This window comes from Aptenodytes patagonicus, chromosome 3 (genome assembly GCF_965638725.1).
Source record: "Aptenodytes patagonicus chromosome 3, bAptPat1.pri.cur, whole genome shotgun sequence".
Taxonomy (NCBI): domain Eukaryota; kingdom Metazoa; phylum Chordata; class Aves; order Sphenisciformes; family Spheniscidae; genus Aptenodytes; species Aptenodytes patagonicus.
In genome coordinates this window covers 48,981,734-49,002,213 of record NC_134951.1, presented here as the reverse complement: position 1 = coordinate 49,002,213, position 20,480 = coordinate 48,981,734, and the positions used below count along the sequence as shown (strand labels likewise).

Below are 20,480 nucleotides of genomic sequence, written 5' to 3'. Positions count from 1 at the left end.
GCTCTGTCTGATATGATGATGGTTATTTGGCTCAAAAGTGCTTCAATTTGCGTAGCAATCTGGTGTCGTCTCTGCAGTGAGGCGATCCCAGGTAACATACAAATCCTGAATTATTCCAGAAATTAGTATGTTTAAAGCATCAATTTAAGTGCTAATTGCAGTAGTAATGAGAAAAAGCAGTACTACTGTGAGATTTGCATCTACTGCCCCATCAGTATGCCTGGAACGGCTGCTGACTGGCAGAGGATTTGGCTGCTAATTAAATAATTGTATGCATGGCAGTGTTCTCGTCTGATTCAATAGATGAAGATTAATCCTCAGATAAATATGTTTGGCTGGTATTGAAATGTCTTAGCAGTTTCTTCAAAAATAGCTTGTGTGTATGTGGTGTGTACGTTCACACTGTGAATGACTCTATGCCTCTATATGTCTATGTTTGTAAATACAGATGCATATAAGAGGGAAAAACGTAATGCCTTAGCATCACACAAGCAGAAAGTTTCATTTCCGTGAGTTGGGAATGGCCGTATTGGGTATAGCGACGCCATGACTGTTATTATGCAGGTCATTGCAAATGTGAAACATTTATACCAACATTTTATATTCTTTACGGCATTTTTTTCAGAAAAAAACCTATTGTAATACCTAGTAGAGAATTAAAATTCATATTGAGACTGCCTGTTGAGTGCCTTCATACGAAAAGTCCTTCAATGCACACTTAGACAGGGGCCAACCAAGAGAAAAATTCTTCAATAAATAATGCATCTTTATGATACATTTTCGATAAAGAAAGATTATAAGATTACAGAGTTTAAGCCTAGCATTCTGGCACCAGACCTGAACAAAGTCAAATAAAGTGGTAAGTACGCCACTAAATTGCCAAAAACATTCTTTTCCGAACAAACCTTTTACTTCTCACTCACAGTATATTGAACCTGTATCTTAAACCTGTTACCAGCATGAAACTGGTAAAAACAGCTTGAGCTTTGCATAAATTTGAGGCACACAGGAAAAGGAAGAACTTTCACATTTGGAAAGAAGAAAATGTCTTTTAAGCAGATTGGTAATTAATTTTTAAATAGCAGCTCTTGAAGCTGCTCATGGATTTGGAATATTAGGCTAAGTCCTAGGGAGACAGATTATTGGCAAAAAATGCTAATGATGTTATCAAAGGTTCATCAAGAATTTCTCATGTGATTATGATTTGAATCTATGGGTTTGGTAGCTAAATACATATATAGCATATATGTACATGCACACATTGGGCATGTTGATATATTTAAAAGGAGATAATATGTGCTTGTGTCATCCTAAACAGCAAATAAACAGTAAAATTGTCAAGAAATACCTAAGTGACATGGGAGCCTGAGTTTAATTTTCCAAAAGTTAGTTATAATCCTAAACCTCATTGAAACTCCGCGAGGCTTTAAAAGCTGACAGCCTAAATTCAAAAACTGTTTAGACTGTAACTCTGACCTTTGGCCTAAGCTCTATGTTTGTTTCAGTGATTCATTCTGAATCATATTTCTTTAACAAATCTTTTTCAGTTTCTAAGTCACTTAGGCATTAGGCACTCTTTAAAATACTAAGCTGATATTTATATTATTGAAAGAGAAAAAAGAAGCCTCAAGATTGAAAAAAATACTATCCCTGCTGTAGTATTAGCTGCTTTTACTCTGGAAGTATCTGTGTTCCTATAATCTTCTTTTTCATTTTCAGCTGCTACTACTTGACTTTTTTTCCTCAGTAAGAAAAGCATTTCTTCATTTTCTCCGCGTTGCATGGATGATAAAAAGGCAGCCTGCTGTCCATACTGTGTCAATGATCAAGCAGTACTAACTTTGCCTTTAATTTTCAAATGCACAAGGCCTGGAGAATGACGTATTACAACTACTTTCTTATCTAATTAGAAAGTTACTCAGAGTTACTTTGTTTTGTTTGCACTGTAAAAGCTACATGAGGACATGACAGCCTTTGACAAACAGAGTATGTTGGGGTTGTACGGTATAAACCAGACCGAATCATAGTCTTCAACAGAGCGACAGGTAACGCCACTGAAGGAGTTAATACATTATGATCTCTGCTGAAATTAAACTTTGCTCTAACATAACTGTAACAGGTCTTGTCCTCTGAGACAGTGCACATAAAAGTTTTCCAGGTAGATGATATCTACAGTATAACCACAGGGGTGATCACCGGGTTGGTATATATTAGGGTGCCTCTACCGAACACAGCAGAAGTACACTGCTTTGGTGCACAGAGAGTCTCACACAGACGGTCTGTACAGTTCGCTTCGTCTTAAAAGCCTTTACATTAAACAGAAAATCATTTGCCAGTTAAGGTGTTACTACTCAAGTTGTCTCATCCAGTGTGATCTGCTGGAGGTGATTTTAGTAGTGTCTTGTGTGTTAAATGAGGCGAAATCCTGGCACCAACTATTTAATTAAGAATGTCTGTGGTGGTTTTTCTCCTCCTTCAAGGTGCTGCCTTTTTTTCCCCCTTTTCCCTTTCAGAGTTGGAACAGAGAGGGATATCTTTTCCTTTAACGTTCTAGCTGTTTATCTTCTGTTACAATTTTCCTGTCCTTTCTCAGCTAAGGCACCATTAAGAACATCAGTGCAATTCATCGGTGTCCCCTGCTTTTACACTGCAGTTCCTGAGTGCTCACAGCTGGCCCTCCCCACCTTCTCCTTTGAACAGACACAGCTGTTCATGCAGCACACAGAAGAGGGAAGAGAGATTAGTTTTAGCCTAAATCAGTTTTCTTACTTAGTTCAGCCAGGCTCTGGTAATGCAGCCATTTTAATCCAACGTAAGTCTGCGCTGCAGCCGAAACGGGCAGTCCCGCCCTCCCCGTGCCATTTTCACCTCTCCTGACCTAGCTCACCGCACAGCTGCACAAACGCTGTGGCTGGTTCGGACGAGGAGGTGGGAACAAACATCTGGGGACGAGGGGAGGAGGGATCATATCAACCCTCTTGCTGACAGTCAAAATGGCCTGTAGCCAAGCGGCTACGTGAATACTTGTGCCAGCAGGGGAGGAGGCTGGACCACTTCTTTCAGTGGCACTGAAGGTTCATGCTTATTCCGAGTACTCACGGGGTTAGAGAGTATGCTTCCACAACCAGCTTTAAGCTGATCTAAGTTCATGCTGTCACCAAAATGATTAGCAAGCTGATCCATCTAGCCGCACAATCACAGCATGGTAGTGCCAACGTATCGGGGACAGCTAGCTGGCGAGGAGGATGTTGGACAGAGGGACGGCACCGCCTTTTCCTACGGCAGTGCGAGCTTAGGTCTGCTTACCCTGGCTGCTGTATCCCGAATTATGTATTGACATATACCATTATTGTCAGTATGAATCATGGCAATGATGCCTCCAAAAAGCAAACTGAGTTTTTATTAGGGCTCTATGTCTTCCAGCACAGAAGAAGTAATCAGAGACACATTAAGCACAATCTAAATGAAAATAGATTTTGTTGAAACGCAAGATGGTCAAACCAATACATGAAAAATAAAATACACTTGAGTTTTTTTCCAGATAAAACATTTCTGTTCCATGCCAGGATTGCCCATGTGACTACGGCTACCCTTTTCATTCCCACAAGCTCCCATTTTGACATCTGCTGGCTCTTTACCAAGATCAATATTCTTCTTCCCTTCCTCTCCTTCCCACCCTCTAGCTTTTCATATGTGTTGTTTGAAAACATGGGTGAAGCGCTGATTCCTATTTTGTTTCGGGGGTGGAGGGGAAGGAGAGCAGGGCAGAGGGTGGTTCTTGGGTTTTTGTTGGTTTTTCTTCCAGTGCCAGCCTCATCTGTCTTTTTCAGCCATAGCGAGGCCACAAATCACTGCCTCCGTTCCACAGCCCATTTTTCCATTTCTTCTTCCTAACGAATTTCATTGAGTGAACATGCTGATTTTCTTTTTACTAAATGAAAGCCTGTATTACTCCCCTCCATTTTTGTCACAGCTTCTCAGAGCTGCTTTTCCTTGTCTGACAGAGGCCAAAATGAGAGATACACAGGGCTGCGTATTCAGGATGCCTCTTTAAGGTTGAAGGGAGTGTCGTGTTCAGCTGCACAAATTGTATGCCTCTAACAACAGTTTTCTGTACAAGGATGAGAGGAAGTTGAGGGCCTGTTGCAGTTCATGAGAAACGACAGAGACTTCAGATTCCTCAGGAGGACTGTAAGAAGGAGGGTTCGTGAAGATCGATGCAAGAAAACCTTTTAAAAAAAACAAAATAGGGATAACTTTGGATATGCAGTTGAACTTTTGGTTAATTATCTGAACTGATCCTCTGAACTCTCTGAGGTTTGCCCATTGCTAATTAGCACTGCAGTGACCTGTTCTTTATGGATTATGCTAAGGAAGTTTAACTTAAAACTTAATTGTACTAGTTTTTAAGTGGCTTATAGGGAAAAAATACTTTAATCGGGAGCGGTAAGGAATTTTTCCCGTGTTCAGACATCAGTAATCTTAGTGAGGCATGTATAACGTGCTTGAGGAGTTTCACATTTGTTTTATTTGCTTAGAAGAAAGTAGAGTAAAAGGTTAAAGAAAAGTATTTTATGCTTATGATTGAGAGTCGTACGATTATACGTGATATTCTAATACATAATAGAGTATTATTAATATAGAATAAATATGTAGACTGCACATCGAATTGTTATTGTTACAGTGACAATGGTCTGAACTGTATAGATTGTCTTGTAATCCACAGGGATCTGTTTTTTCTACAGGCTTGGAATTTCTTGTCCCGTTTGCCAATTCTAAACGTCAGCCTGAGCATTAAGGGCTGTCGGGACGACCCAGCTCAGCCACAGAACGAAGTGCCTGTTCCTTCTTTGACAACAGACACGCGAGACGACAAAAGATGGATCAAATTACATGCTGATCAAGAGTATGTGCTCCAAATAAATCTGCAGAGAACCCAGATGGGGTATCAGGTAGATTAATTTATCGTTTCCTTCCCAAGTGCACAAGTTTCCAATAATCCATTTACATTATCAATAACGCTTTATACAGCATAACAGGGTTTTTTATGGTTTAAGTATTATGTAAATTATAAACTCTTTCAAAGCCTTTTCTGTGTTAGTAATGAAGCAGATGGTTTTTCAGGTTGCAATAGGATAGTAAATCGACTCTTAAGGTAAAATCTTAGACCAATTCAAGTCAATGAAAAAAACTCATTTTTTACAAACCAGAAACTCATAAAGTTCCTATGCTTGGGTACTACAAGCAGTGACAGTAGAGAAGATAACTTCACAGGCAGTATTTAAGTACTTGCCCGCCCCAAACTCCTACCGCTCGTACTTTTGCATATCCTGCTTCCCCAAACCAGTTTATAAGCTTCCCTGTTATATTCCCCTGTACCTCCAAACTGCATACCAGACCCATACCTCTAAGTATGTTTCTACTCGTAACACATCCTCAGGCTTTTACTGAGGATATTGTCCTCATATTTTACATTTGGAGCTTTTTCGAACAGCTCCTAGAAAAACTTCTACATACAATTCTTTTCCCCACCCAAATTCCAGTCCCACCCCTTTGCCCAGTGTCGTGGTTTAACCTCAGCCAGCAACTGAGCACCACACAGCCGCTCGCTCACTCTCCCTGCCCCCAGTGGGATGGGGGAGAGAATCAGAAGAGTAAAAGTGAGAAAACTCGTGGGTTGAGATAAGAACAGTTTAATAATTGAAATAAAGTAAAATAGTAATAATAATAATAGAAGAATATAGAAAGCAAGTGATGCACAGTGCAATTGCTCACCACGTGGCAACCGATGCCCAGCCAGTCCCCGAGCAGCGGCCCCCTGGCCAGCTTTCCCCAGTTTATGTACTAAGCATGACGTCACATGGTATGGAATGTCCCTCTGGCCAGTTTGGGTCAGCTGTCCTGGCTGTGCCCCCTCCCAGCTTCTTGGGCACCTCCAGCCTTCTCAGTCGGTAGAGCATGGGAAGCTGAAAAGTCCTTGACTAGTGTAAGCACTGCTCAGCAACAGCTAAACCATCGGTGTGTTATCAACATTATTCCCATCCTAAATCCAAAACACAGCACTGTGCCAGCTACTAGGAAGAAGATTAACTCTATCCCAGCCAAAACCAGGACACCCAGTTAAAGCACATCCCATTTCCTCTTGGCCTGGTCACCTCACTGGGCCCTCAGCAAGTCTTGATGCGCCAGGCCAGAAACACCAGCAGCGGCGCAGGTTTCCAGCTGCTCTGCCTGTAGCATCGGTAACTCGCTGTACCTGTTTGTTGGCTCTTGGAAGAGTTAGGACCATGCCTCCTGCGTTCAGATCAGGCACTGCTGACACTGTAGCTATCACTTACTTACAGATGCATTTTTTTGTCATTTGCATACCATTAGTGGCACATGGACCACCATGATTATAATTTTGCTAATGAATTTCTCTAACATTTCAAACAACTAAGAATTATAATTACCAACATTTTTGTTAAGATACAAAGAAGAGTTCAAGATATAAGCAGAGAAGAGTTTTAGATGTTAGTTCTGAGACCCTTAAGACAACTTCATTTTGATAAAAATAATAACGGAGATATATATGTTCTGTTGTAAATCCTGAAGTTAAGTTACATTAGTTAAAGAATTATATTTGAAAAGTATTCTTTCCCAAAAGACTTCTTGTCCTGACTACAGCAGATTCACCATAGCTTCAAGGGGAGACTGTCTCATTTGCAGGAAGGAATAAAGGGTCAAAGCTCCTCCATCAGTCGTTCTATTTGCCGTGCCAGTTACTGACAGAGACTTTTCCTAACCAGAAGCCACAGAAAAGAAGGGAGCAGGAGCACTTCATGCAGTGATGACTGTTTTATAAACCTCTCCTAGAATTTGATCCCTCTTTTGTAAGGAACAGCTGGATCAAACTGTTTCTGAAGCTTCATTGCTATGGTGGTGCTTTTTCTTCTGTATAAATCTTCAGTAAAACCTTTCCACCTACAGAACACGAAATGAATGCTGATGGAGGGCGCATCATTATATCTTCAGCTTTCAGCAGTAAAGTCACTGTCTTAAAGAATCACTGACATAATCTTTCCTTTTGCTATATCAACCTCAAATAAAGACTTCAAGTGCTGGTTTTGTCTTTATAGTAATCTTGAACAATATTGTTTAGCATTATTTACAGACACAAGGTTTACAATTAACCCTTCTGCAGAGAGTAGTATTTGGAACACATTAGATGAAATTACAAAAAGGGAACAGTATTTCCATTCAAGTTTTAATAGCTTACAAAATAAGTGGAATAGTATCTTGTATTCTGGGTTTTTCCCTGTGGACTGCGATTTTATTTTTTTTAAAAACCCCTTCATCTGGAAGGAAATAACAAAAATATTTTAGTCTGGCTAAATTAGTGTCTTATGTAAAAATTCACGACGATGTGTTTTTGAGGTGTTTTTTTCATTCAAGGAAGAATGGCGTTTTGGAAAGGTGATTTCTGGTTTTTCTAAACTGTTTCTTTTCCCCAACAGGGAAAGCAAGACAGTAAAGCAGTGGCTCCTCGATTCCCTAAAGTTAAAGATGAAGGATGGTTTTTGATATTGGGAGAAGTTGATAAAAAAGAACTCATCGCCCTGAAGAGAACTGGATACGTCAGAAATCGAAATACTGTTTCTGTTGCTTTTTATACTCCAGAAACTCCTGGGAAGTATGTAAAATTTAAAAATTGAGTTCTCTTAACGATTATCTTTTCCAAGTAGTCAAGACCTAATTTCCAAACTAATGATCCTGCTTTTTACATTTTAGGTGTATCTACACATTGTATCTCATGAGCGACAGTTACCTTGGCATGGACCAACAGTACGATATTTACCTGAACATTGTACCAGCTAGTACTTCGGCACAAGTCCCAACAGAGGTGTCCGATGCTATGAGTCACCTGGCTCTGAAGTAAGGCGATTGGAAAAGTCCATTTAAAAGAACCGGTCTTGCAGCTAAGACATCTGGTCGTTCTGGACATCCAAAAATGCGTTTGCCTTAGCGGAACCAACTTCAAACCTCAAGACAACTAGGAAATTGAAAGTGACTACTGTATTGACTCTGGTAACACAGAGTTAGCCGCAGTGGCCTTACTCCTTTATGAAGATTTGTCTTTTCTTGTTTCATTTTTCGTCTTTCAGAAGTCATATTGTTAATTGAATTTCGACACATCAAAATTAAAGACTAAAAGATATTGTAATTTGTGCAAATTTAGGGCTATAGTCCTCACTTTGAAAAGTGTTCTGTAGCCTGTGTATTACTGTAGTTTAAATAGTCAACTTTTTTAATTTATAGGGAAAAAATACAAAATTTGATCTAAGAACTGCTGAAAATATTGATGGATGTGTTATATTTCCTGTTTAATAAAAATAAGTCCATAAGAATGTTTTGCATTAGATTTTTTAGTGTAAAATCAGCTGTATAGTAACAAAATCCTCCTCTTACACATACTGTATTTTGAAGGGGATAATCTAAAGGAAAAATTTCACAAATTTATATTAATTATATATGCAGTAAATCTGGTTGTAAAGGCATGCTAAATAGTATAAAATATTTCCAGTATAGCAATGATGCAATTTATATAGATCATAATTAAAGTTTACCCTTTACATGTATGCGCATACATATATATATACACACACACACCCATACATATTATTACATATTTACAATTTCTTTAGTGTTTTTTCCTGAATTTTGAAGGACTAAGGCATATAAAATCGTGTGTCCTGTTCGAGGGTTCAGTGCTAAAGTGGGCAACTACATTCTGTAAATAAGGGAGAGTGGGGCTCCAAAACCAGGGTTTACAACAGATGGCTTGGTGGGCAAGGAGGAGTTCTGCCAGACGACAGGTAGTGTCCCAGAGGTGCCCAGCTCAGTGATAGTACCACGGAGGCACTTCCGTCCGCAAGACACACATCTGAAGGGAAAAGGTAGCAGCGTCTGTCTTCTGCGCAATACAGTGACTAGACTGCTTACCTCGATCTGCACGTCCTGAGGTCAGTCCTCTTCTCAGCCTCAAGGGGATTCAAGATGCTGAGCGAGTACTTGGAGGCAACACACTGCAAAAACATCACGCATCTTCATTCCGATAGACTAGACCTTAAACTGAATATTAATATTTGAACTTGTTCAGCTTTGCATTTAGCTGATAAGCATTGCCTCTCTGAGGGATCATTTTGCTATCATTTCCATTGTGTTTCACCAGATGAAAGAATACAGCAGAGTTGTTGCCTGGAAGCTTCCCAAAAAAAAAAAAAATTACGCTGGTGGTGCTGCACGCACAGAGAATCACAGAATGGCTGAGGTTGGAAGGGACCTCTGGAGGTCATCTGACCTAACCCCCCTCCTCAAGCAGGGTCACCTAGAGCTGGTTGCCCAGGACCATGTCCAGATGGCTTTTGAATATCTCCAGTGATGGAGACTCAACCTCCCTGGGCAACCTGTGCCAGTGTTTGGTGACCCTCACAGGAAAAAAAGTGTGTCCTGCTGTTCAGAGGAAACCTCGTGAGTTTCAGTTTGTGCCCGTTGTCTCTGGTTCTGTCACCGGGCACCACTGAGAAGAGCCTGGCTCCGTTCTCGTTAACATCTTCCATTCATTATACACATTGATGAGATTCCCCACTGAACCTTCTCTGCTCCAGGCTGAACAGCCCCAGCTCTCTCAGCCTTTCCTCATGTGAGAGGTGCCCCGGTCCGTTCACCATCTTCGTGGCCCTTCGCTGGACTCTCTCCAGTATGTCCGTGTCTCCCTTGTACTGGGGAGCCCAGAACCGGACACAGTACTCCAGGTGTAGCTTCACCAGTGCTGATCACCTCCCTCGACCTGCTGGCAACACTACATTGCAGCAAAGAGAAGGCTGGCTGGTTTCAAAGGGTCAACAGTTAAACATTAATTTATTTCATATATATCTGGCACCTCTAAATGGTGAGAAAAGTTTTTAAAATAATCAATTCTGTAGTTGAGCGTTTTCAGAGATCTTCACATCACCTGATGATGTTAAAAGTTTTATATTTCATTTTTAGAGGTTGACTTTATTGCCTAAGAAAATGGGACAATAATAGAAAAAAGTTGTCACTATATTTACAGCCTGCTAGATGACAGAACTGCCGCCTTTGCCATTTAGACTATATCCAGTGTAATATGGTGTTGTGTCACACAGAAAACAGATTTTTTTTTTTTTTCCCCCAAGTGGTAGGCAAAAGTTTGGTTATACGCATATTTACTTAGTCCTATGCCCATTTTTAAGAGAATTGTTTCCTCTAATCTGCAAGAAAATTTTCACAGAAATTAAGTCCTTTCTTTGGGAAAATTCTTGGCTGAAGCAATATATTGTCCCTCAACAATTTTAATTAATTAGGGGGAAAAAAAGCTATGCCGCAGTCAATCAACATACCAACACAGTGACGCTGGCTCTTGTTGCTTTGTAAATGCACATCACAAAATAGTCTAACAGCAAAGTAACAGACAATAGCTTCAGTATTCTATATTAATCAATTAAAGAGTTTCTGTAATGTCATTTGTACTTTGGTTTGGAAATGTTGCATTTAATTTCCTAGCATGTTAATTGTTTTTAGAAATAGTTTAGCGAAATTTCTAAATAACATTTGAAATTTTTTTTTAAACAAACAGAAGCATTGGATTCATGAAGACAAAGTCTGAAGTAATATAGAATTAATTTAAGCAAATTGATTAGAATCGGTATTTATCTGAAAAATCCAAAAGAAGGAATTCTGATGCATTTGAAACAGCTGCTTAGAAGGAACAATCAATACATTCAATCCAGTGGTCTAATGGTGGAAAGTGAGAATAGCTGTCTAAAAAAAGTATAAAAATCAAATACAGAATTTAAAAAAAAGATATCAATACTTTGGTGATGTAATTATTATCATTATGCATAAATGAGCAAATTGACAGCACATGCAGAAATTTTTTAATGTTAAGTTTCTCATTCTAGTTTGCAAGCAGGTTTTTATTCCTCCCCAGCCCCCCCCTTCTTGGAGCAGCTGTGGTCAGTGCCTGCCTGCTCAGGTATGGTATTTCTTCCAAAACTTGGAAGGAGCAACAAAAACCACACACATCTCATGCATCAAGTTGTATTTAAGTCTGCCTATGTGACTTCACCCTTTCCATCTTACCCTGTCCCAATCCGATCATGGCATCACAGCGGTGCTTAGCGGGAACTAGAGGATGTTTGGGTATGTACAACCATCCCCCGTCTCTTCTTGAGGAGCTCTTACAATGCGATCTGTCGTTAATACTTACGTAAGATTTTGGTTATAGTCCAAGTACTGAATGTATCGCAATGGCACCATGACACCATCTTCACTACTGCAGGTCTTTCTCTTTTGTTGTAAATTGAATATTTGGAGGCCCTAATTTCACCCAGATGAATTCAGGGGTTTGTGCTGCTGACCCAAAATTCCTCTTCCTTGTCATTAGTTTGCTTCTAGAGACCATCTCTAGATGGTCAAACCTGAAGGAAACTTCAGGCAGTCCCTCATCAGCCTCCATCCTGGAGCCTAGGGTAAGACTTGAACATTCACTGAATAGGTTGCATTTAAAGGAAGGTAAGTTCTGCAATTCCAATCTTCTAGTTCTGGGGGGTACTTACAAAGAGAAGAAGGTATCCCGTGTGCATCTGCTCTTGCACATCACAGCCTGAATCCAAATTCCTACATTGCTCCCTCACTCAAGAAAAAGAGGCTCTGATATTTTTAAGACAGTTTGATGAACTGGTCCAACAGGCATCACTTCTCTATGAAGAGGCTTATTTATTGCAGCCGGTTCTTAAATCACCACTCCCTTGTCTTGCCTCCACCCCTCCCTTTAGCTTCTTCCACTACCTGTACACCCTACAATCATACCTGTTCAGAGACAGTTACCTATATTTACCCCAGACAGTAAATTATCACAGAAGGAATTTAACCTCATCTCTGATGTAGTATGGACACTATTCTAGCCTATGGAGTAAGTACTGAAGCAGGACAAAGTAAGGTAATACAAGCAAACCATGTATATTTTTTCCACATCCTATAGGTCTCCATAAAACAGTCTGAACTAATGCCGAGAGTAGAAAAAAATCTGTATGATAATTCTGTAACCAGAAAGCCAAGCTGTGGGTGTAAAAAGAAGCCACCCATCCATCCCAGTGTGCTTTACACCTCATACAAAATAGAAAAAAAGTTTATATAAAAATAACTTCCAGAAATTTACTTAGTTTTAGGTATCCTTTCTTCCAACTAAATTGCACACCTTTGGCCTTGATTTAGTTGCTTACATGCAGATACCTAGTGCCCTTTAATATGCAATATCTCACCTGGCCTCTACATTGAGCTCCAGAAGAACGTGCGCCATCTGCACAGGGCTATCAGATGTGAAACATGATGCTGTTGTATCTATCACTCTCTGTGGATGCCTCAAGCTAAGGCATCTGAAATAGCACTAGGTATCTACATTCAGGTAACCAAATTGAGCCCTTATTACTTGCTTAGTCATAGATAAGCAATTCAGTTGCTTAACTGCGTCTAATGCACTTTAAAATCACCAAGGATATTTCAGTTGCCACGCCAGAAGACAGCACGTCTTCCATAGGTCCTGTGTCACTTCTGCTATCCCCACACAGATGTGCCAATATCATGGGGTGGATACCTACATACTCAAGCGTAATTAGCTAATCAAGCCCATGCTATTTTGTAAGTCAGAAGAACCATAAGTGTTCAAAATTCTCTCTTCCATAGTACAGTGCAAGCTGTTTTATGAGAAGGGAGAATTCTCCTGCTTCATGAGAAGAAATATTTTTCTGAAAAAAGGTTTGGATGCCATGAGACGCCCAGACAGCCATGAGAGCTACAAAAAGTTGAGGGGGGGCTGCTGCTGACAATGGTCACTCCATTTCTACTTAACACGCTATGCCTATTCTATCAGCTGTGTTTGATTCCCACCTGTCTTTTTAAAAACCAATCTTGTCAAACAGCACGTCTTCTCAGAGCACGCTGCACTTCAGCAGGCTGTGCCAAGACTTACATCCACAGAAATTTTGATGCACATGTTTCTGAAGTGATTTGCAAAAGCTCAGGAATGAACTAACCAAGTTCGTTATTAATGTCACACATTGGTAGCTGTGAGAGGTTACGCTGCTTGCATGAAGTATGTGAAGGGAACTTCTATATTCAAGGAACTTCTCTGGAAAGCAATTGCACCGCTTGTACTAAATAAGTCTCTGTGTAAATAATTCCTACAGAGGAGTCAATCTAGACAGAAGAAACCAGTTCTATAGAAAAGGACTCTCCACAGTGATTACGCCATCCTGCAATTAAATATGTTTACAATATGTCTTGTACTCAGATCTTCTAATGAGCTCCATACTGCATCAATGTGATTTGAATCCAGCACTCTCCAAGTCAGTAAGCCTTTCTTCTGCATCTCTATTCCTAAAAAATCACAACCACCTTCTCTGCTCAAATCTCTCCTCAGAAATAAAGAACATAAAATCTTTACCAGGCCTAAGCATTAGGCTTCACTGCTGCTTTTTTCCTTCTGCTTAGTCTTGTCCTACCAAAACTCTCAACAAAAACATGCACCCAAAATAGAAGGCTTGTATCTCTCCTTGCAGATGATCCGTACACCACAGCAGAATTGGTGACATCCCATCGCACAATGACAAAGGTCCCACAGGCGAGAGGACAAGATGGAGATCTCATTAAAAATATCATAAGTTACCATTGGGCAGGGGGGGTCTACATCTAGATTTTAGAATAGAAATGAGAACATGGGGAGGAAAGGAAAGTAAATAGAGACATTGGCTAGAAGTATTGTTCATGTGCTAGAAAACCAATGGAATAAAGAACGAAGTGTTCTGTGCTGAATATTATCATTCCTAATAATGAGGTTTCCACTAATTGTAATGGCAGCAGAGGTGAATTGGGCGTTTTTGAAAAATCACGCTCTCGATAATGCGATACATGTACAAATAGTTACAGGGCTATGCTATTAATTACTGGCAAGAAGAACAGTAGAAAAGGGAGTCTAGAAATATCACCATCTTTTTCTAACTACACTCTAAATCTCTATTGAGATAGTGTGATAAACAGCATTCTTCACACACTAGCAAATTTGCACCTTGGAATGGAAATAACCCAGTTTCTACCGTGTAGTGCTAATGTGGGAAAATTAGGCTTACGTACTTGACAGTGGTACTTTCTTCTAGCTGACAGGATAAAATTCAGATGCCAATAACACATGGTGAGTTCCCATCATGTATTTGTCAGCAAATCCAACTAATTAGGGACTAATTACTCGTTGTAGTAGCACAGTAATATCAGGTTCTGATAAACTGTCATCTTTGTAGCTGTGAAGATTCTGCAGTTAAGCCTTATTTTATTTTCTCGAACGATTGCAATGACTAAAGGGAGAGCTAGAAAAAAAACACCGAGAGGATTCTGCCATCTCCATGAAAAGGCCCTTTCATTCACCCACGCCAAAGCAAGATTTATCCCTTAAGTTTTTTTGCTATTTCGCCCTATCTAAAATACAACACAAAATAGTTCAACTCTCTACCAAGAGAGACTACATGACTATCTAACAGTTTACCCCAGTTACGGCATCTTGCTGTTTCTCTGGCATGGCTCTGCCCTGTCCCATCCCACCCCCGCACCCCTGCCGACAGAGTGGCACAGTCTCTCATGTTATACTTGGACAAAGCTCCCTGGGATAGGACTTTTAGGGGAATTTCATCCTCTGTTTATAGGACATGTAGCACAGAGGAAGTCCTGGTCCACGATTAGGTTCCGGGAAGCTGAGAGCTACAAGGCCCTACTGTGCTAAACTCAAAATATGATGCAATGTTACTCCAAGAATATATTAAGCAAATAAGACAGGTGCGAAATAGGCAGCACAGTTAGCTGTATGATAAAGGCAAATGCCAGTTTAATTTCAGATTTTAGTTCTAAGTGACTTGATTCAAAGAGGGAATGAGCTATCTGGGAAAAGTGGGATGTGGAGATTTCTCAGTTCTCCTTGGTAATGAAATGCTCAGAACTGACCAAAGAAAAATAGTTATAAGCCATATCCAAGCGTGTGATACTCATCTAGTCACATTCCACCTCTGTGCATCTCACACATTTTACTTGACTCCTACATGCAAACATTGACATCTTTCAGCCTCGTCCTTGCAGATAGATACTAGGAAAATACATGCTCTGCGCTTCTCAAGAGAATAGCACCTCCATAATTTGCATACAATACCATGTGCATCAGAAGGCAAATGCTTCCTGCAACTTCACAAAGACACCTTAGCAAAAGGTTTAGAAATTGCAAAACACATTCATAAAGGATTAACGCTTTGCTTTCACCCAGTTATATACAGTTGCAGTGCCATCTTCTGCAATGCTACCCAGTAACTCAGAAGAAATCCAGCTGGGTAAAGTTTCTGAAACTTTCGCTAACAGTTTTTGCCTTCTGTTGGTAAACTATACACAGACATGGTCACCTACAAATAATTATCTTTCATAATTTTTTTTTTCTTTTAATTGAATTCCACGTCAATAACTTGTGGCTGGACTGCAACAGTAGAGGACTTTTGCCCTAACACTGCTGATGGTCCCCAGGTTTTGGCTTCACAGCATGTGACATACCCAAGGAGCGCTGCAATAGCTTTTTCATCCTGTTCAGTCTCACCAATAGTCTGGCCATGAACTTAAAAGTTGGAAAAAACAGAAGCAAACTTGCTCAACAGGTGTTTTTCTTCTTGCAGCTATATTCATCATCTGATTACTGCATTCGCATCCCATAAGCCAAGGACCTAGGAGAATTTGTAACAGCTGACTCAACAATACTTCTTTTGGTCCTAAAACTGTTTGACAGTTCAAGCTGGAAGCACAAGAAAAGAGGAGATACCACTATAACCCTGAAGACTTGACTTAGACATCCAATTTGCAGAACACTTAATTTTTCAGTGAGTTTCACTGGAAAATGGCTACCAACAGATGGAGTTGGTAAAGTTGGGGGGGGCGGGGGGGGGAGAGAACAGAAGATGGAAAAAATGAGAATGAAATATTCTGGCTTGTACTCCAAGATAAGAGTTGAAGTTGAAACATAGGCTTTCTTAGGATAAGAACGTGTGTATCCTTTGGGAGAAAGCCGCTCAAAGTAAAATCATCCACCTGTCTGGATTAAATTCTTTGATTTTACCTGTTCTAAGCATATCTAGAATTAATCAATCCAAGCTTTAAACTATCCAGATCATGTAATTCTAAATGAATATACAGATTTTGGGGGGTTTTTTAAAGTGATATTTGGGTAAAAGACTGCTAAACCTTTTTTTTTTTTAAAAACATAACTAAATTATGAATTAAAATAGTTGTAATGGTAAAAGGAATTGACTTAATCCATGAATTCATTTAGTCCAGCCTTATAGAGCCAAGAAATGCTACCAATCTCCTAGAGTTATGTCCATTCATAAAGCCATGAGACATAAAGCAATGACACTCAAACTCCTTAGGTGCTTAAGAGGTGGAGATATGACATTTGGGTTATGCAAGCTGAATGAAGCATGATCATACTGTTGCAATATAAAAGTCATAAAATAATGATTTTTATTTTGTTGATGTGTGGAAAGTGGTTTTGTTTGGTTGGGGTTTTTTTGCTGTTCAGCTTTTTTGGGACAGAAAAGCAGGTCATCATCTTTGGCACATAAATACAATCTGGAGCTCCCTGGAAAATCGTCACAGAACATGCAGCGACAGCTCTTCCCTTTTGTTGCTGAAATCAAAATACCTGCATCAACGTTACTCTATACTCCGAGACCAGGAACACTTCGAGAAAGATTGACACCAGACATTTAGTTCATTTTCTGTCCGGTTTGTAGGAGGTGCTCAGTCAGGTGCCAGCTCTCAGGCATTGCGCTGTGACTCCTAGGTTGACAGAGGCACCCGAGCTCCACTAGAGGATGTGAAAATTTACACACACTCTCTGCCCTACACATCCTACAGTAGGGGACAAGCATGTCAGCCTTCCAGGTCATGCTTCAGCCTCCTTCACTGGCAAGAGAGGGTGCCCAGAGAGATGATCTGATGCACTGTTTTGGGAACAGGAGCCTAAATTACTATTCCAAACTTAAATGCACCTCAGCTACGCTGAACCTTGTCCAAAATTTTCCCAGGACCAGGGTCCTCAGGGAATGCTGACCTTAAACGACCAAACCCTTTAAGAAATAGGGATTTTTTTGGAAATAAGTGGTCCAGATGGATTGCTAGAATATTCTATTCTTTGTAAACATGAAATAAAAAAGTAAAAAAATCTCACCAAAAGGATACTGACAAGAATGCCAAACACTTTGTTTCTTCATTTTAAAAACATGTACTACCTACCTATTTGTCTGAAAGTCTTGGGGAACAGCTGGATTAATTTAATCGAATCAGGGAAAATCCTTTGGGAAATATGGGTGCTGCTAAGGAAACTAACAGAACCTGGAAAGAAATCTCAACATTAAGTGACTGAAAAATATGGTAAAGTTTCTTTTCTGTTGATGCATTGCCCTTTGCTTCAGAGATCGGAGGATGAAATGCATTCCCAACATGTATTATTAGCAGATCAAATTTAGTTTCTGCTATTACTTTCAAAGGATTTGGTGAATAGGCAGTAGTATTAGTATTATCTAATCCTTCACTCAGACCTAGGACTCAAAGATTAACAGCTGCAGATTTTATAACATTTCTAATTCAGGGATAAATCATATTTTCTTTAATTTGATGGGTAGGTAATGTCCTAAAGTTATTTAATTCTTAGGAACCATTGACTTTAGAGGAACAGACTAAGAACTCATGACCATGAAAAATTGCTAATTGGATGAAATTAGATGAAAAAAAAAATATCCGTAATGAGAAAAACAGGATAAGAATCCCATCTCCAAGGAGGGACAGAGCTTCAAGTCACACAGACAGGGCTGCTATGAGGCAACAGTCCTGTTTGTTTTTATTATACAATCTCATCTGCTTTTATTACACCGAATTATTTTGGCATGATGGCACGGCTTCCACAAAAGCATACCTCTACTATTCGCCTGGTGATTAGGGCACATTAGGGGAAAGCACAGTCAGAAAAGGAAAGAAAGAACTGAAGGAGGGTTATTTTGTATGGGAGCAGATGGGATAGCCGGATGCAGCTAATTTTTAAGTAAGAAAGCACAAGTCCTATCTCTCATTCTGAAAGACAGCAAGCCTCTATTTTCAGGGGAAGGTTCCAAGTAACATATCCTAAACAGACAAGCACCTCTCCTGTAGTCTTAGGCAAGGTACCAAATGTGAGCTACATTTCTGCGTTCCACCTTTGTGCTAGGCTTCCCTCTTCATATGCAGTTATCCAGTCTCACTTGAGATACCTAATTTTCCATATTCACCACATAGGGGAATTTCAGCACCTCACATCTTTAATTCCACGCTGGGTGCATTTAGGGGTGAGATTCTTGCTATTTAAAAATCCTTTCTTAGCTATATCCCTAAAGAAGTGCATACTCCTCATTTTATAAACTATATATGCTCTTCTTTCCATACTACATACCTATGCTTGTAGCTCTCACGTTACATCATACCAACTTGATGTTAAGAATAAGTAGTCCACATTAAAAACTGGTCTGTATCCTTACATTTGGAAGTATAGCATGTGACATTAATATAGTCATTTCTGTCAACATTTCTCAGGGACAGAAGAATAAATAGATTAATGGTAGAATATTACATATATATCTATAATTATATATATGAATATTATATTAACATGAACATGTTACTTATTAACATGAACATAACAAGCCATTGAAGTTAGCAGTTACTGTTGCCACCACTATTGAAAGAAGGAAAGAACCCACCAAAACTAGCATTCAGAGGAGAAATGTTGCTTTGATCTTCTGGAAGAGCAAAGAGATTACTGATTGGAATCAGATCCCTGTCTGTGTTAGGTTTATGCGTAACTGGAGAAGACAATCTCCTTTAAAATTAACTTCCACTGCTCCATTGCTTTACTTATACCCCTTTACTTTCCTGCAATTAAAAAAGGAAGGGGAAAAAAAAACCAAACAACTTTGTCCACCATCATTATTTCATTCTTTTATCTGCTACTTATCTTTTCATGTAAGAATCCCTGTCCAGCTCAGATCACCAATGCAACACTGTTCTGCCATCTCTTCTCCAAACCACAAAACTTCAGGCTATGAGAAACAGCAATGTAATAAGATATAGAAATAAGGATAAATCAAGTAATTCCATGTTTGAAATTTCTATTTTTCCTAATTCTTCCTTTCCCATAATTAGGCTCACTCTTCCATTTCAGCCCTTACCTCATCTTCATTTCAATTTCCCAATCTGTCTAGCATTGCTTCTACTTTATTTATACCCTTCTTTCTCTTTTCTGTGGTGTACCTTCTTTTCTCTTGTAGATAAAAATAAACACATAAACCTAAACAAGTTAAAAAAAATATTTTCTTACTACTGCTGCTACCCAGAGCACCTTTCTCTGGGCTTTCTGTATTTTCCATTGCCTTTTCCATTTCTATGCCTTTATCTTCAAACTGTGTTCCAAAGTCTGATTGTGGCCTTGCCTCTTTTTTTTTTTTCTATCACCTTTGTTATGTGATCTGTTATTACCCTTCTTATAGTAGTTTGGTTTTGATCCCAAGCACTAGTCACAAATACCTCTGTGGCAGATCAGGCTCAATTATGAGCTACAGTAAAAGATGAGCTAAACCAAGCCTCATTTTCACATTTTCTACCCATCCATTTAGTGTATTATTTGCTCCAGATTACTCCATGTTTTGAGCAATAGGTAATAAGCAAGGCCTACCTTGTCTGTATGGACAGGAAGAGGAAAAAAAACACTCCTGCCCTTGGGCGAAGAGTTAAATGTGTTTTCAAGAAGTATCAGTATGTATTTTGCTATCAGTAACACCTAGCAATAAGATCAGACTACCCTAGAGTCTTCCACCTTTCTCATTTTGGCCACCCTTCACCTGCATCTTAGAACCCCGTCTGTGATTGCACTTGTTCCCAGCCAAACAATCACAAAACCGGGAGTTTTCTACAGCCACACTTTCTTCATTCTTTCACTCCTACTGAAGAGGGATGAGCAACACAAAATTTAAATCAGCTTTCATTTGACCACAGGAGATATATGTTTTTTTCCAAGCCTAGAGACTATGCTCTTCTACCATCTGAGGCCCTCAAGCAACCAGTTAAGCAACAGCTGACTGAGAAGCCAGCCAGGCCACAAAGCGTCTACAGAAAAGTTCATCTCCAGGGTTAATTTCAGCTAGTGCTCTCTTGGCCGTGAAGTACTACTGAAACTGTCATAGGCAAAGGTTGCTTACCACATGACAGTTTAAGAACAGATTCCTTTCAATTTAAGTATAAAATAGCAAGTTTCAAATATTCCACACTCAAACAGCAACAGTTGTCGGGACCCACACATGCACTAGATTGAATCA

The 20,480-nt window shown here is 39.6% G+C and overlaps 1 protein-coding gene across 1 annotated transcript in view; it reads left to right on the top strand.

The window, feature by feature from the left end:
- ASCC3 (activating signal cointegrator 1 complex subunit 3) overlaps window positions 1-8,387 on the top strand; it is a 296,878-nt gene extending 288,491 nt beyond the window's left edge. The window contains exons 40-42 of the mRNA XM_076333301.1: window positions 4,746-4,952; window positions 7,497-7,672; window positions 7,771-8,387. Of these exons, the coding sequence (XP_076189416.1) occupies window positions 4,746-4,952; window positions 7,497-7,672; window positions 7,771-7,918 (531 nt within the window). The 3' untranslated portion in view covers window positions 7,919-8,387. The remainder of the gene's footprint in view (window positions 1-4,745; window positions 4,953-7,496; window positions 7,673-7,770) is intronic.
- Window positions 8,388-20,480: the final 12,093 nt, after the last annotated feature.